Source organism: Herpailurus yagouaroundi, unplaced genomic scaffold (genome assembly GCF_014898765.1).
Source record: "Herpailurus yagouaroundi ecotype Mexico unplaced genomic scaffold, PumYag 182, whole genome shotgun sequence".
Classification (NCBI taxonomy): Eukaryota; Metazoa; Chordata; class Mammalia; order Carnivora; family Felidae; genus Herpailurus; species Herpailurus yagouaroundi.
In genome coordinates, this window is record NW_024412413.1 from 5,649,341 (window position 1) to 5,666,552 (window position 17,212).

The window sequence follows — 17,212 nt, forward strand, 5'->3', positions numbered from 1 at the left end:
TCCCTCTCCCTCTCCCTCTCCCTCTCCCTCTCCCTCTCCCTCTCCCTCTCCCTCTCCCTCCCTCTGTCCCTCTCCTAGCTCTCTGTCTCTCAAATAAAAAAGAAAGAAAGAAAGAAAGAAAGAAAGAAAGAAAGAAAGAAAGAAAAAGAAATCCAGTGGATTGGTCATGCAGGTAGTTGGGTCTTCGAGATGGGAGTGTGTCTAATCCATTGTCCAGTCTCCAGTCACAACTACAGATCTGTTCATGCTAAACCCTGCTTAAAACACTTGCATCCTGTTGCTGTTAGGAAGACATCCAGACGCTTTTAAGAATGACTTCCGAGGCCCCTCATGATCGTCGCACCCCCAGAGCCCGGGCTCCGCAGCCAGACTGCCTGGGTTCACATCCCGGCTCAGCCCTGAACTAGCTGTGCACTTGGGCAAGTTCCTTAACCTCTCTGAGCCTCGATTTCCTTGCTCAGACGTTACTTAGGAGAATGCGGTAAGGGTCAAGGGAGATCCTAGACGCAGAGCCCTCCATCCAGCGCTGAACTTAAGAAACGTTTACTTCCGCTGCTCTCCATCCAGCCCGGACTGAGCTGCTTTCTGTTTCCTGAAAACACCCAGCTCTCTCACGTCTGGGCTTCTAGATGGCCTCTTCCCTCAGTTCCAAATGCCTACTTTCCCGGCCGCTTGGCCCCATGAGGTGGGGACTGTTTTGTCTGCTCACAGTTGTAGCTGTGACGCTTAGCATGGTGTCATTTGCCTGGCAGCATAAATATTTCTCGAAGCAGTTCTATCCATGGCCGGAGCTTCCTGAACCGAGGATGGCCTCCGAGCTCGTGCGGTGCCCCTGGTTGTGTATAAAGCATCATCGTGATAATCGCGATGCTGTTATTACCGCTGCAGTTTCTTGAGCGCATGCACACGTCCGTGTAGTGCTAGGAGCCTTCCATGGATCGTGTCACTTAATGCTTATAGTAGTCCTCTGAGGTAGGTGCATTTTATAGACGAGGAAACTGAAGCATAGAAAAGGTGATGTGCCCCAGGTCGGCGATTCTCTACCCTCTGATAGGCTTAAAAGTTCTTGAGGGCCTCAGAGTTTTCGTTACATGGAATAGATCTCTCAGTATGACTGTATTAGAAATTCAAACTGAGACCTTTGGAAAACGTTACTGCAGAAGATCAACGTGTATTTCCCCATTGCGTTTCCCTGTAGGCTCCGGAGAAACCTGGGGGTTTCAAAATAATGACATATTGGGTGATGAGGAGGGTACAGAAATTAGAGCAGGTGTAGGCACAGGTAGCCGGTAATGAGCTAGTAAAAGGCTGTCAAGAAACTAAGCTAACCTCTGAAAACTCACTCTAGCTCCTCATTTATACCCAAAACATTTGTACAGCCTTTGAAAACGTCAGAGGACACAACCTGCCTGAGCACACATTCTGGCGCTTGTCACACGTCATGTGGCCTCCGAGAAACCCACTGTGCACGAGAAGCACGGGGTAGTGCTTGTATGAAAATAGTTCGGGTCCCTCCCCCCCGCTTGCCCTGGAAGTGCCCACCCACCACACCTCCTGCCCGCTGCCCCCAGTCATGGGACTGTTAAGTCCAGAGCTGATATTCAAGCCCAGGGAGGCAGATTCCAGGGCCCGCACCCGGAGTCACCGCGCTCTGTTGCCTTTTGTATTTTTTTTTTTTTTTTAATTTTCAACGTTTATTTATTTTTGGGATAGAGAGAGACAGAGCATGAACGGGGGAGGGTCAGAGAGAGAGGGAGACACAGAATGGGAAACAGGCTCCAGGCTCTGAGCCATCAATCAGCCCAGAGCCCGACGCGGGGCTCGAACTCACGGACCGCGAGATCGTGACCTGGCTGAAGTCGGACGCTTAACCGACTGCACCACCCAGGCGCCCCTGTTGCCTTTTGTATTTTAACAAATACGTGGAATATTGTTTTGGTCTCTAGGCTTTACCAAGCTTGCCACAATGAGCACGTACAACTTTTATGATTAGAAAAATATTAGCGAATAAAATGTGGGGGGAGAAAAGTAGTCCTTGCCCTATTGGTGGGTTCCTACATTTTTCTAAAATAGTTGCCTATGCCAAATTTCCAATATAGGTCCTTCCGTGATTCCACACCAGAACTTGCAATTTAAAAAAATGATTCTTTTTGTATGTGTTATATCTTTATCGCAGCATTCTTCACAAACTATAAACTGCGCGTATTTAAATGATACAGGTTGAGGACCTCCATCATGTGTCTATATCTATGAAGCCTTCACAAGCCATCAGTCAAGATATCAAACATTCCCATCCCTCCCCCGCCCCGCCCCGCAAAGCTTCCTCATGCCCTTCTGTGAGTCATCTCTTCTACAGCCCTAGCAACCTCTGATCTGCGTTCTGTCACTGCACATGACTTTGAATGTTCTAGGGTTGTATATAAATGAAAGCATGTGGGACGTTCTCCTTTTTGTCAGGCTCTGTTCCCCACGCATAATGATTCTGAGATTCATTCACGTTGTTACGTGTATGTGCAGCTCGTCTCTTTTTATTGCTGAGTAGTATTCCATTCCTTCCCACAGCTTGTGGAGCCACTCATATGGGGGACCTTTGGGTTGTTTCCAGTGTTTGGCTACTGCAATAAAGCTGAATAGATTGTACAGGTCTTCGTATAGACCTACATCTCTATTTCTCTTGGGTAGATACCCGAGGGCAGAGGGGCTGGTTCCTCTGGATGAGTGTGTATTTAAGGTGTGTATGCGAGGTGTATGTTCAAGGTGTATATGCCGGGTGAGTGTTCAAGGTGTCTTCCAGAATGGTTGCACCATTTTGTACCTCACCAGCCACAGGTATTCCCATCCTTGTCAGCACTTGGTAGGGTCAGTCTTTTTAATTTCCGCCACCCTAATGGGTGTGTTCTGATTCTTTTAAAAATTCAGACTCTGCAGTAAGTTTCAGGATATCACTTCAGGAAGAATCCTTTACAAGGAACTTTTGGCACGCGTCGGAATTAGCGGTCCACCCACCATCTCTCCAGCTCTCGTTCCGAAGGATCAAGTGTTCGGTGAACATTTTCATAAAGAGGAACAGCAGCAGCCAGACCTTCCTGAGAGGTAAAACAGAACAAAAGGAAAACGCGTATCAAAACCACAGTGTCTGTTGTAGGGGAGGTGGTTCGTAAATATTCATTAACTAAACGCTTGTCTTAATATTTTATTACTTAAATGAGAAAAACAGCAAACCTTACATACGGCCAGTAGAGTCAGGGGAGTTGAGAGCAAGCAGAGATCTTAGGGATCAGTGGGTTGACCTATTAATTCTGGAAATGAAAGCACTCAGGTCTGCAAGGTCTGGGGACTGACCTCAGGTTACTCGCAAACTTAGTGGCCACCCTGGGTCAAGAACCCAGGACCTTCAACTCCCAGAGAACCTGTCTGCCACACAACCATTACATGCCTGCGTTCACATTTGTCCTTTTCCAGAAACTTAGACCTCTTACGACTGTTTAATATTTATGGTAAAATATACCCATTAAACCAGTTAACGTTTTCTGACATGAATGATAGAATTATTCAAATGATCACCAAATTGAATTGTAACAATAAAACATGCTTAGCAAATCTATTAAACATCGGACTGATGAATATTCTAGCCCTTCCTCATTTTGAAAAATATAGGTTTAGTCTAATGAAAAGATACTATTTTAACTTGCTGGTTCATAGCTTATAATAAATCCACAAGGAAAGTTAAAATGTAGACCTATTCAGCAGACTTCGCTCTGTCATTTCCCTTTAAAAAGTTCTTAAGTATAGAGCAGCGGGAATATTTTAATGCTGTGCTAATGAAATTTGAATATCTGGACATTTCAGTGGTAGCTTTATGAACGGGCAGAAGGATGGTATTTTAAGGGAAAGGTTAAATAGTCTGTGACAAGGTATGTCTGCCTCCTAAAACCAATGGAAGAAGTAATGATAATTATGTGTTTTTTAAAATGTGGGCATTCCCAGAGAGCTCTTCAAAGCTGATGGAAGCAGCAGGAGAGGAGAAGTCCTTTCTCCAAGAGAAAGGCTCAGCTCTTCCCCTTCCCCGACTCCAGTGGGGTCCCAGAGACTTCTGGAGAGCTGGAGAATTCATTATCCTCAACTGCACACCCTCTCCCCCACACAGCACGTGGCATAAAATCTGGGTTTGATAAATCCAGTTGACTGTGTAAATCAACTTGGAATGATTGCAAACTTCCCTTCCTTCCCATGGCTGTTTGATGACTTTTTGGACCTGGCTATCTCTAAATGGCCTATTTGATTTAAAGCTTTGTAAAGGGCTGTGACTTTTCATCTTCCGACTTCACACAAATATTTACTTTTCCCCGCCATGTCGGCCAGTCACATGCCCTACTGAGCCAGCTCAAAGCACAGTTGAGAACGTTAGCACAAGGATAGCAATTTCCTGGAGCTCCCCGCTCCGGCCTGTGGCCACATACTCGCCACGCGGGGAGAGTTTTCACCTGACACAGTGCTGCGGACCTCTCTGGAACCCACAGGCCATGGGCGGGTACGAAGTTCCCCAGCCACTCCATCTATCTGAGAATCTGGTTCCTTGTTGGTGAGAAGGGGCTGGTAGGCCTCCTGTTGCCCTGGGTTGAATCGAAATCGGGTGAGGTCTGTAGGAAGCACTCTGCTAAATTCCCGATTGTGATTTTAGAACCAAGCCCACTGGGGACAAAAGCACCCTGACCAAGAAGACGGCTAAGGAGGAAGTGATCGAAAAACACAAAAGATGCATACGGCAGCAGGACCCAGCATTCCGAAAAATATCTCTTGACTTCAGCAAGGAGCCGGCTGGCAAAGTTAACGTGCATGACTTCAAGAAGGTAGGGGAATGGGTTTCTCTGTGTTTCTGGGTTTTCTTTTGCTCCTGGAGAGGTTTCTACTAACAGGCTTTAAAGGGTAGGCATTACATTTTCAGTGAGGGTTTATTCCCTTACCGGCAAAGCGCATTCATTTCTAGGCACCGTTCGACAACGTGAAAGGATTCTTTTGGCCAAAAATGTCCTTGGCAACTTCCTTCAGAGGATACGTATGGACGCGGCTAGTTTGGGGTATTTAAACTTTCGAACGAAGCATTCGCTGAAGTGTCGTTCTAGACGGGTTGCGGGGCGCCTGGTTCCGGCATTGCGCGTGGAGCGCATCCTGGGGCAGAAGGGCGGTGCCGGGAACAGAAACTTCTCAGGCCCCTTCCCTGCCAGCGAGGACTTTGGTGATGCTGTGGTCGCAGAGCCGGGGTTTGTGCCTCGAGAAAGTGAAAAAAAAAAAAAAATCTGGCAGTAAAAGCTGGGAAGCTCAGAGTGCTGATTTGCATGCGCTTGCGGGAGCTGGAAGGTTCTGCCAGAAAGGACTCAGCTTGAAGGGTTCCGCACAGACTTCTCAGGAATTAATTTCAATGATTGCTTGGGGCGCCTGGGTGGCGCAGTCGGTTGCGCGTCCGGCTTCAGCCCGGTCACGATCTCGCGGTCCGGGGGTTCGAGCCCCGCATCAGGCTCTGGGCTGACGGCTCGGAGCCTGGAGCCTGTTTCCGATTCTGTGTCTCCCTCTCTCTCTGCCCCTCCCCCGTTCATGCTCTGTCTCTCTCTGTCCCAAAAATAAATAAACGTTGAAAAAAAAATTAAAAAAAAAAATTTCAATGATTGCTTAAAATTCCTGTTACGACCCCTCCAGCTAATCATCTTCAGCTATTTTTAAGAAAAGCATTGCAGTTAATATGTAGCAGTGTCTGTGTGGACAAATTTAGAAGAAGGCAATGAAATGTATTTCCAAGAAGAGAATAATTATATCAGTAGCTACTATTTATCTGCCTGGGGGTGGGATGGGCAGCTACTGAAACAGCCCAGACCTCCCGCCACCCCCCCCCCAAGACTGGATGATGTGCAGACATGGGGCATGGTGAGGGGGACAGATTCAAGAAATATTTGGGGAGAATGGGTAATGGATAAGAAAGAGGCAAATGGGCAAGGATAGTTCCTCCATCTCTGGTTTGAGGGACCGGCTGGCTGATAATCAGTCATCGGTAACTCCGGCGAGCGGGACCGGTGGTGGTATGTGGGTGTGAATCACCTGACGCTCCCAGGGTGCCTTGTCCTAGACTCCTTTGTCCCCACGTCCCCTGGCACAGTCCCGACCCCTCACGCCCCACAGTCTAGAACGACCATAGTGCTCAGTGCTCTCGATCATGGAGTCGGTTCACAGGTTCACAGGAGACCAGGAACCCGCCAGGCTACCGCTGGTTGTTCAGAAGGACGGTGCTTCCCTTAGAGAAGGGCAGTGGGTGGCGGCAGAGCAGGGATGCCCGCCCAGAACGCAGACCCCCTGCACAGCTCTTTCCACTGCTCGCCAGAGAACAGGCCAGTAAGCTCAGCGGCCGGTTCTTCCATCCCAGGGCTTCTGCGCCATCGCTGGGCCAGCGACCCCCTTGCGGGCACCTCTAGTTTGCCTCCCGGAGCACCGTCCTAAAACTTCAGTCTCTGCTCCCTGCCTGCCTGCCGCACTTCTTCACGCGGGTGTCTAGAGACCCCCGTGTTCTCGCCAAGGCCGTTCTGCTGACAGCCTGGCCATTCTCAAGGACGGCCTCTTCCCAGTTGCCGGGGGCTCCACTCGGGGGTCTTCCTTGACTCTCCTCTTTGTCTCACACCCGCCGCCAGTGCATCAACAGAGCCAACGGGCTTCGTGTGTTCTCAACCCAGCAGCCAGAGTCACACTCCAACAGGTCCGACAGAAGGGGCCACTCCCTCTCGGAACCCTCCCACGGCCCCCCACCTCGCTCGCATACGAACCAGAGTCCTCACAGGGCCTAGAGGCTCCCGCGCTGCCCAGCCCCTCAGTATCTCTCTGATTTCCACTCTTCCCGCCCTCCCCACTGCTCACTTCGCTCCGGCCACGCCAGCCTCCTGCTCTCCCGCGGACCGCTCCGCCTTGGCACGGGCTGTCCCCTCCACCTGGAGGACTGTCATTCCTATGGCAAATACAACCTGCTCTCCCACCTCGAGCTCCTTTACCCCATTTTTCTTCTCGCGATGTTACCACCCACTACCACGCATCTTGTGCTCAGAACCCTTTCGTTCATTCCTTCGCTCTGCTGTTTGCTCGATTTCCTCCATTAAAACGTATGCTCTGAAGGTGGACATTTTTGTGTCTTTCGGACAGTGATGCATCCCAGATGCTTGGCGTGAAGCAGGGCCCTACGTTTACTGAATGAGTGGATGAGCTTGAAGAGTAACTATAGAGTCCCCAGGGGAGCCCAGAACGGACGCCGCTTGGGGACTGAGGGAGATGGGTGTGTCGAAAGCCCATCAGGATTTCTAGGCATGAGGCTGGCTCCCACACCGCCCGTGGCGATGCCCAAGCCCACCCAAGCCCCCTCCTCCGCCCCCTGAGTTTCCCTGCGTTCTTGCTGACCTTGAGGGGCAGCTGCTAGAACACTTGTTCTTTTGCCTGGTTCCTGGCGGTGCCTGAGTGCCTCTCCTTCTCCCTCTCGGATCTCCTGGCTTCCCCAAGACTCCCCTGCCTCCTGAAGATGTGCCCACGGTGAGGGGACAGGGAAGGAGAAACCACAAAAGGACAGGGCCAACATGCCGGGAGAAAAGTTGATGGGTGTTTTAACGACCAATTCGCTGTGAACCCGATGAGGCAGATTATCGGCTGATGTCCCCCCTGGTGACTTGTGGGGTTTAACCTTTGGGAAGCATCCTTTTTTTTTTTTTTTCCAATATATGAAATTTATTGTCCAATTGGTTTCCGTACAACACCCAGTGCTCATCCCAAAAGGTGCCCTCCTCAATACCCATCACCCACCCTCCCCTCCCTCCCACCCCCCATCAACCCTCAGTTTGTTCTCGGTTGGGAAGCATCCTGTCGTTGACCAACCTTTTAGCCCAAAGATCAACAGCCATGGGGTGATTTTAAACAGTCCACCTGGGACCTAGGTTTGAACTTCAAAAGCTAATAACTTCAAAGCATTATGTAAATATAAACTCCATTGTTAATCGAAGAGCTTGTTTCTAGATCAAGGCGCTTCTCCTACCAGGGAGGTCGGAGCTGGAGAAATGGTCTTACACCACAGAAAGAAACAAGAGTTTCTTCTCGCGAACAGTCTAACAATCTAAACAAGAGTTTAGATTAGACAAGAACAATCTAAACAAGAGTTTAGATTAGACATAATGCAGGGCATCTGGACATCGAAGGCTTGGGAGTGTTGAACTTCAGTGGTAACGGTAAGGAAACCTTTGGAATCGACTCCTCTGAGATCTTCAAGGATAAATGACAATAGCCAGTGTGTACTCGTAGTAACAGCGGTAATAGCGGCAATGACAATGACGGCCGCCCCTGAAAGTGACAGTGCTGAGCGTGCTCATCACGACGGCCACCAGAGGTCCAGCCCCTCCTGCGCGCCCACACTGCGCCCTGTTGCTTCGCGTATCTGATCCCTAATCCTCACAGGGACACTGTGGGGTGGACGTGACGCTGTGCCCGTTCCACAAGTGAGGGGACCGAAGCTTGGAGTTAGGACAGTGGCTCAGTGTTGTTCAGCTGGTAAGCCGTTAGGCACTTGGACTGGAGTCCACATCAGTCTCTCTCAGCCTCAGACCCTTGCCGGGTGGGTTTGCCGGGTGCAAGATGGGGTTGCTGGATATAATTGCTGGCAGCTTTGAGGTTGTATCTGGCCTCGGGATTTTGGAAGACGAACATTCATTTCACTAACAGTGTTCTGTCATTTCTTCCTTCCATTTTGGTCACGGATATGCAACGTTCTTGACCTCCTTTCCCCCCAAATGTGTACCGCCCCAATTAGTTTGATCCGGTGCTTGCCGATTTTCATCCCAGAGGACCTGGGAGTGAGGCTCTCAGCCACATGCACCTGCTTGCCCAATTATGCATGCATGCGGTTGTTCATAATTTGAACGGAGGCAGCGCTTAGCATTGGTCCAGATACCTTGTCCTCTAGATGAGAAGTGCTCATTATTTATTCTCACCAGCCATTGCCTAACCAGTGGCCGGCCATACAGGTTCAATGAGGGAAAGGTGTAATAGAATCTCAAACCGGGTGGGAACTTAAGGGGTCACCAAATCCTGGGAGCCCCGTGTGGTCATTGCTGGGAACACCGTTTCAGGTTTCACCACCTCGGTCAGGAAGATTTTGTCTACAGTATGATTCATTTGTTAACTAATAGCCTGTCTCCCCCTCTTTTTTCTCTCTTTAATATAAAAGATTTCAGGGGCGCCTGGGTGGCGCAGTCGGTTAGGCGTCCGACTTCAGCCAGGTCACGATCTCGCGTGATCTCGCGTGATCTCGCGTGAGTTCGAGCCCCGCGTCGGGCTCTGGGCTGATGGCTCGGAGCCTGGAGCCTGTTTCCGATTCTGTGTCTCCCTCTCTCTCTGCCCCTCCCCCGTTCATGCTCTGTCTCTCTCTGTCCCAAAAGTGAATAAGTGTTGAAAAAAAAAAAATTAAAAAAAAAAAAAAAAGATTTCAGAGTTTCTGGAGAGTGAGGTGACCAGCGACAGCACACGGAGTCGACAGTCCTGCCAGAGGCAGAGCTGTGGGGGTCTTAATGACCTCGGTGTGCTTTCTGTGGTTAAATGGGTCGTTTCCTCTGGGGATGGTGGGGGGACTATTCTTTCTGGAACACCACTAGATCTGGTCTGGGCACGTTGCACCCGACGTTAAACCATCTCTCACGGCAGCCCTGAAGGCGTATCTGTCTCCCAGGAAATGCCCCTCTCCCTGATCATTGTTTGCTTTGGCGGCTGTACCGCATGGCCTGTGACTTTCGCATACTTCGTCACGTGTCGTTTTATTTAGATGACAAGTTGAGAACCGGCAGTGGTGCAGGAAACTGGCATTGAACTTCAGGGTGATCTAGAATCTTTATATTCCCTCTCTGGGTGCTTCTCTTTTCTTCTTGCCCTCTCCTGCACATGCTGAGTTAGCAGAAAAACCCCCAAACCGTGTCTTATGTAAGAGAGGTGGTTACTTTTCCGTCATGCAACAGGGGGCTCAGATGCTACCTGGACAGGCCAGGGTGTCAGCTCTGCAGGGTCTCAGAGGTCCAGGCCGCTTCTAGCTTTCTCCTCTTTCAGCCTCCTGCCCGTGCATGGAACACAGCTGCTGGAGCACCAGCCATCACACACACACCTCTCAACCATAAAGAAGGGGCAGGTGAAGGCAAAAGGCTTGAGCCACACAAGTCTGCCTGCCTTCCTTCCTTTTTTTTTCTTTTTCTTTTCTTTTCTTCTTTTCTTTTTTCTTTCTTTCTTTCTTTCTTTCTTTCTTTCTTTCTTTCTTCCTCTCTTTCTCTTTTCCTTCCTCCCTCCCTCCCTTCCTCCCTTCCTCTCTTTCTCTCTGTCCCTTCCTTCCTTCCTTCCTTCCTTCCTTCCTTCCTTCCTTCCTTCCTTCCTTCCTTCCTTCCTCTCTTTCCCTCTTTCTTCACTCTCTTGGAAGCTTCTCTCAGCAACTTCATCTTATGGATCAGGCCGTGTTATGCAGAGGACTTATAGACAGATATATGTGATTTTTTGCTGGGTACATAACTACCTTTAGAAAAAGCAAGGTTCTGTTCCTAAGGGAGAAGGAGAGAGTATACATCGGGCAGGCGAACATAATGGTCTCTGACGTCCTTTCTCTCGGTAAACATTTCGAGGATGCCTGCTCTCACCTGGTATGGGACTAAACCCCATGGGGATGTGGAGAAGGCAGGGGTTTCGTTGCTTGGGGCCAGTGACCCATGGGGAACATGAAATGACAAAGCATCCAAGGACACGTGAGTCGACATTAGTCTAATTGTGTAATTAGACTAATGGAGCTGTTCCATCCATCAGGAACTTGAGGGCAGCTTTACAATTACACTTCCCTGTAATTGGCTGTTCCTGGCGGGACATCGTTACTGTTCGTCCGCAGTAAATACACTGTATGTTGTTCGGTCCACTGTTCTCCTTATTCCCGTCCCCGGAGTCCCAGCTGAGGCCTCTGGAGACAGACGTAGGGCTGCAGAGCTCACCAGCAAGCCTACAGAGCCCCTGAGGCTATATCAGCAAAGCGAGAGTCTGTAGCAGCCGCCCCCCCCACCCCGAGTGCCCCAGATTCTTGCTGCCTATGCCTTCTGGCTTCTCACCTGCCTTACTTAGGAGGAGGTGAGCTCTCCTTCCAGCAGAGCGCCCCACGCCCTTTGGGTGCTGGTCAGACTCACGTGTCCGGGAACTGGCCCCTTGCCACCCCTAACCATCACTTCCTAATCACACAGCCTTTCCCACTTGGGGGTCAGGGGCCTGAATATAAACCAAGCTTCACAAACACCATCGAGCCTCGCAAGGGCCTCACGTGTGGACGAGCACATTAAACGAGTATGGCGACTCGTGGAGAAGTCGATTTTGTTTTCAAGTTGGGTATTAAATGTTTTCCTTTGTCTGGTTTTAAACCTTCCATTGGGAGCGTACGACTCCGGTAAATAAAACAGATATGTAAAAGCTCTTGGTTGTGTATTACGGTCAGTTTCGTGAGGGGGGAAAGCAAAAATAAGCTCTTGCCGTTTTCGACCACATGGATGTATCCCGGGGGCATTATGCTCAGTGAAATAAGTCAGACAAAGACCACTACCATGTGATTTCACTTCCATATGGAGTCTAAAAAACAAAACAAAGGAACAAGCCAAAGAAAGGAAGAGACTCATAGGTACGGGGAAGTGTGGGTTCCCGGAGGTGGGAAGGCCTGGTGACGTAGGTGAAGGGGGATAGGTGACATAGGTGACGTAGGTGAAGGGGATTACAAGCTCCAGACTTCCAGTTATAAAATACATAAGTCATGGGGATGTTATGTACAGCATAGGGAATACAGTCAATAATACTGTAATAACTTTTTTTTTTAAAGAATTTATTTATTTATTTATTTATTTATTTTTTTTTTTTAATTTTTTTTCAACGTTTTTTATTTATTTTGGGACAGAGAGAGACAGAGCATGAACGGGGGAGGGGCAGAGAGAGAGGGAGACACAGAATCGGAAACAGGCTCCAGGCTCCGAGCCGTCAGCCCAGAGCCCGACGCGGGGCTCGAACTCCCGGACCGCGAGATCGTGACCTGGCTGAAGTCGGACGCTTAACCGACTGCGCCACCCAGGCGCCCCAATACTGTAATAACTTTGCATGGTGACAGGTGGTAACTAAACTTATCGCAGGGATCATTTTGTAACGTATAAAAACATTGAATCACTATGATGTATACCGAAACCTAATAGGATATTGTATGTCAATCATACTTTGGTTTTAAAAAGTTTAGGGGCGCCTGGGTGGCTCAGTCGGTTGAGCATCCGACTTCGGCTCAGGTCATGATCTCACGGTTCGTGGGTTCGAGTCCTACATCTGGCTCTGTTCTGACAGCTCGGAGCCTGGAGCCTGCTTGGGATTCTGTGTCTCCCTCTCTCTCTGCCCGTTCCTACTCAAGCTCTGTCTCTGTCTCTCAAAGATAAATAAACATTGAAAAAAAATTTTAATAAATAAATAAGAAGTTATAAAAGGGCAAACTGAAGCTCTTACAGTAAGAGACACAGATACACCCACAGAGTCAGAGACCCTGAAAGCTGATCTCTATGGGGTCATCTCCCCACATTTGCCCTTTTAAGGGCATTGCTGCTAAAGGCTTCTGATATCACGTTGCATTGTGACTGTTGCGCGGACAGAGAGAAGTTCTCGATGCTCGATCTGCCGGCCCAGTCAGATTCAGTGCACGGAGACCAGGCTGTCTGTCCTTGTTGGGGGAGAGGGGGCTCATGACTCAGGTAAGAAAACGCTTGGGGAGGAGCAGAGGAAGTGCTGTGCTCTTGAGGAGCGGTGGCAGGGGTAGGGCGAGTAGACCTGGTTCTTTAGCTTTGTTCCAAACAGCTTCCCGACGGTGCCCGTGTTTTAAGGGGTGACGGCTGTGTGTTCAGAGTCCCTCACATGCTCACTTTCGCTGTACCACGCCCAGCACACCGTCATCAAAAGTCTGTATTTCTCCGCCTTCTGGCAGCAGCTGCCCTGCCAGAGGCCACAGCTGGATTCTTTCAGCATCTGGCTGCGCCCAAGTTGGCCGGATCCTCCAGGGCAGGAGCCGTTCGTTCGTTGCAGACGCCCGGTGTTCAACGGACCACGCCTCCCGGGCTTCCGTTTTGCCACGTGTTCTCAGGGCCTGGCCCCCTGGAGGGCCTTGGTCTCCTAAATACCGCAGTGTGGGGACTTGCATGCAGGTCCGGAGCTGGGCGCTCGTCTGGAAAGGGCACCCAGTCAGGGTGTCTGCTAGGGCACTAGGAATTACTCCATCCCACCCTGAAGCGGTTGGAGTCTGTCCGTTTTATTAGTCTTCCCAAAGTAACAACCTCGTATTGTTATTCTTTTCTCATGTGTTTGTTCTATATTTGTTTATTTCTGCTGTGAGGTCAATGATCTTTTTTTTCCTGCTCCTTGATTGGGATTTAATTTGCTTTTCTTTTTCTCGTTTCTTGAGATAGAATGTGAAATCATTGCTTTTTAGCCTTCATTTCTCTCGTGTATGAATTGTTGGCTACACATTGCCCTCTAGGTACAGGCTTAGCTACATCCACAAGTTTGGGTATACCATTCATTGTCATTCGGTTTAAAATATGTTATAGCTTCCCTTGTGATTTCTTCTTCTTCCAACGGTTTATTTAAGGAGTGTGTTGTTTAGGGACGCCTGAGTGGCTCTGTCAGTTGAGTGTCCAACTTCAGCTGAGGTCATGATCTCACAGTTATGGGTTTGAGCCCTGAGTCAGGCTTTGCACCGACAGTACGGAACCTGGTTAGGATTCTCACTCTCCCTCTCTCTCTGCCCCTTCCCTGTGCACTCTCTCTCTCTCTCTCTCTCTCAAAAATGAGCATTAAAAAAGTGTATTGTTTAATTTCCACACAGTTGGGATTTTCTAATTTACCTTTTATTACTGATTTTATTTTATTATTTATTTATTAAAAAAATTTGTTTAACGCTTATTTATTTTTGAGACAGAGAGAAACAGAGCATGAACAGCAAGGATCAGAGAGAGAGGGAGACACAGAATTCCAAGCAGGCTCCAGGCTGTCAGCTGTCAGCACAGTGCCCAACGTGGGGTTCAAACTCACAGACCATGAGATCATGACCTGAGCCAAAGTCGGAGGCTCAACTGACTGAGCTACCCAGGTGCCCCTATTACTGATTCTAAAGTCAATTCCATTGTGATCAGAGAATAAATTCTAAAGCCTAAATGACTTCAACCAATCCTTTGAGTTATATTGAGGCTTGTATTAGGACGCAACACATAGACAACTTTGGTAAATGTCCTATACGTCCATGAAAAGAATGTGTACTCCATCGTGGTCCTTCAGTTTTCTAAGTATGTCAATTAGGTTGATTTCATTAATTGTGTTTCAGAACTTCTGTATCCTTATCAAATTGTTGCCTGCTCATTCCATCAGCTATTGTGAGAAGTATGTTAAAGTCACTCATCTCATTTTGGATTTGTCTAGTGAGATCCTTCTTTATTCTATTGATTTTTACTTTATTCAGTTGACACTAAATTACTGGGTACACATAGATTTAGAATTGCTGCACCTCCTTTATCATTATGACATGACTCTTGATACTGAGCAATGCTACTTGCCTTCAAGCCTATTTTTGTCTGATAATGATATAGTTACTTTGACTTTCTTTTGATTCATGTTTGCATAATGTAAGCTTCTCTGCCCTTTCAATTCAAACGTTCTGGGTGCCTAATTTATTATTTTTTTTTAATTTAAAAAAAATTTTTTTAACGTTTATTTATTTTTGAGACAGAGACAGAGCATGAACGGGGGAGGGGCATAGAGAGAGGGAGACACAGAATCGGAAGCAGATTCCAGGCTCTGAGCCATCAGCCCAGAGCCTGATGTGGGGCTCGAACTCACGGACTGCGAGATCGTGACCTGAGCTGAAGTCGGACGCTTAACTGACTGAGCCACCCAGGCGCCCCTCTGGGTGCCTAATTTAAAGTAAGTCTCTTGGGGTACCTGGCTGCCTCAGTCGGTGCAATGTGTGACTCTTAATCTCAGGGTTGTAAGTTTGAGCCCTATGTTGGGTATAGAGATTACTTAAAAATAAAATCTTTTTAAAAAAAGAAATAAAAGTAAGTCTCTTATAGGCAGCATATAGTTGATATTTTAGAAGATGTGGTGTGACAGTCAGTCTTCTATTTCAAGTATCCTGCCTGTTTTATATTTAATTACTAATATTGTTGGTTTTATATCTATCATCTGAGTTTTTTTTTTTTTTTTTCTATTTGACCAGCTGTCTCATGGAGCTTCTTACCTTTTTTTAAGAGTATTCAGCTAGGGGCATCTGGGTGGCTCAGTCGGTTGAGCACCGGCTTCAGCTCAGGTCATGATCTCACAGTCCGTGAGTTCGAGCCCCGCGTCGGGCTCTGTGCTGACCGCTCGGAGCCTGGAGCCTGTTTCGGATTCTGTGTCTCCCTCTCTCTGTGACCCTCCCCCATTCATGCTCTGTCTCTCTCTGTCTCAAAAATAAATAAACGTTAAAAAAAATTAAAAAAAAAGAGTATTCAGCTATTTCTTTTAGTCCATTTCCCCCTCTGTTAGCTTATTGGTGAGAACATTCTTCTTTCCTTCAGACACAGGCTACACTAGTAATTTCAACATGCATCCTTATCTTAAAGTTTGTAGTTAACTATAGGTTATTATGTTTACCACTTCCCTAACAATGCTGGATTTCAAAATGCTTTAATTTCAGGGTGTCTGGGTGGCTCAGTCAGTTAAGCATCCAGCTCTTGGTTTTGCCTCAGGTCATAATCTCATGGCTTCGTGGGTTCAAGCCCTGCAGTGCAGAGCCTGCTTGGGATTCTCTCCCTCTCCCTCTCTCTCAGCCCCTCCCCTACTCATGATGTCTCTGTCTGTCTCAAAATAAATAAATAAACTTAAAAAGTGCTTCAACTTCAGGTATCCCTGTCTTTTGTGAGTTATTGTTGTCACACATTTAAATTTATATGTAAGTTAAATCCCACAAGACGTTGTTGTTGTTATTATTATTATTATTATTATTGCTAATAAGCTGTCACATGTATCTACAGGTCTAGTCTTCTCTTGTTCTTCCATCGTACGTTTTTGTGCTTGCACCTGGGCTTCTTTTTATTCTGCGTAAAGACCTCCTTTTTGTCCTTCTGCTAACATGGGTGTGCTGGAAACTAACTCTGTTTCCATGGTTTACTCCGTTTTCCTTAGTTGGTACCTCAGGTCCGTTTTCTGGCCCAGGACCCCACCCAGGATCCCACACACAGTTAATTGTCACATCTCCTTAGCTCCTCTTGGCTGTGAGAGTTTCTCTCTCAGACTTAACTCGTTTTTGATGACCTTGACGGTTTTGAGATTACTGGCCAGATATTTTGAGAATGTCACTCTGTTGGGATTTGTCTGATATTTTCCTCATGATTAGAGCAGGGTAATGTTTTTGGAAGGAAGACCATAGAGGTCAAGTACCCTCTGATCGCATCTGATTAGAGGATATGCCATCAACATGACCGATCACTGTCGATGTTGACCTTGATCACCTCGCTGAGGTGTCTGTCAGGCTTCTCCACTGTAAATGTACTCTTGTTTCCTTCTCTTTCCATACTGCACTCTTTGGGAAAAAGTCACTATGCACAGCCCACAGTGAAGGAGTGGGGAATTATTATGCTCCATATCTTTAAGGGCAGAATATCTACAGAAACTATTTGGAATGCTTCTGTGTGGGAGAGTTGTATCTTCTGTCCTATGTATTAACTTACTCATTTATTTATATCAGTATGGATTCATGCTTCATTATCCTTTAAATGTCTGTATGATCCTTCTAGGGCTTCCTTTTCTACTCCTGGTATTGATAATTCTTTAATCTTTTCTTTGTTTCTCAAATAGTTTAGCTGGAGGTTTATTGTTTATTTGATTGATCGTTTTTATTTTTATTTATTTATTTATTTTTAAAATTTTGTAATGTTTATTTATTTTTGCAAGAGAGAGACAGAGCACAAGCAGGGAGGGGCAAAGAGAGAGAGAGAGAGATCCAGAATCCAAAGCAGGCTCCAGGCTCCGAGCTGTCAGCACAGAGCCTGACGTGGGGCTCGAACTCATGAACCGAGCTGAACTCATGAACTCATGACCTGAGCTGAAGTCGGACACTTAACCGACTGAGCCACCTAGGCAC

General features: G+C 47.7%; 1 protein-coding gene across 7 annotated transcripts in view; it reads left to right on the forward strand.

The window, feature by feature from the left end:
• EFCAB6 (EF-hand calcium binding domain 6) overlaps positions 1 to 17,212 on the forward strand; it is a 249,329-nt gene that overhangs the window by 130,857 nt on the left and 101,260 nt on the right. For 6 of the 7 annotated variants that reach the window (XM_040490605.1, XM_040490608.1, XM_040490604.1 and 3 more), the window contains 2 exons: positions 2,920 to 3,093; positions 4,682 to 4,850. The exons of the other annotated variant lie outside the window; for it this stretch is intronic. In XM_040490605.1, the coding sequence (XP_040346539.1) occupies positions 2,920 to 3,093; positions 4,682 to 4,850 (343 nt within the window). The remainder of the gene's footprint in view (positions 1 to 2,919; positions 3,094 to 4,681; positions 4,851 to 17,212) is intronic. 7 annotated transcript variants of the gene reach the window in all.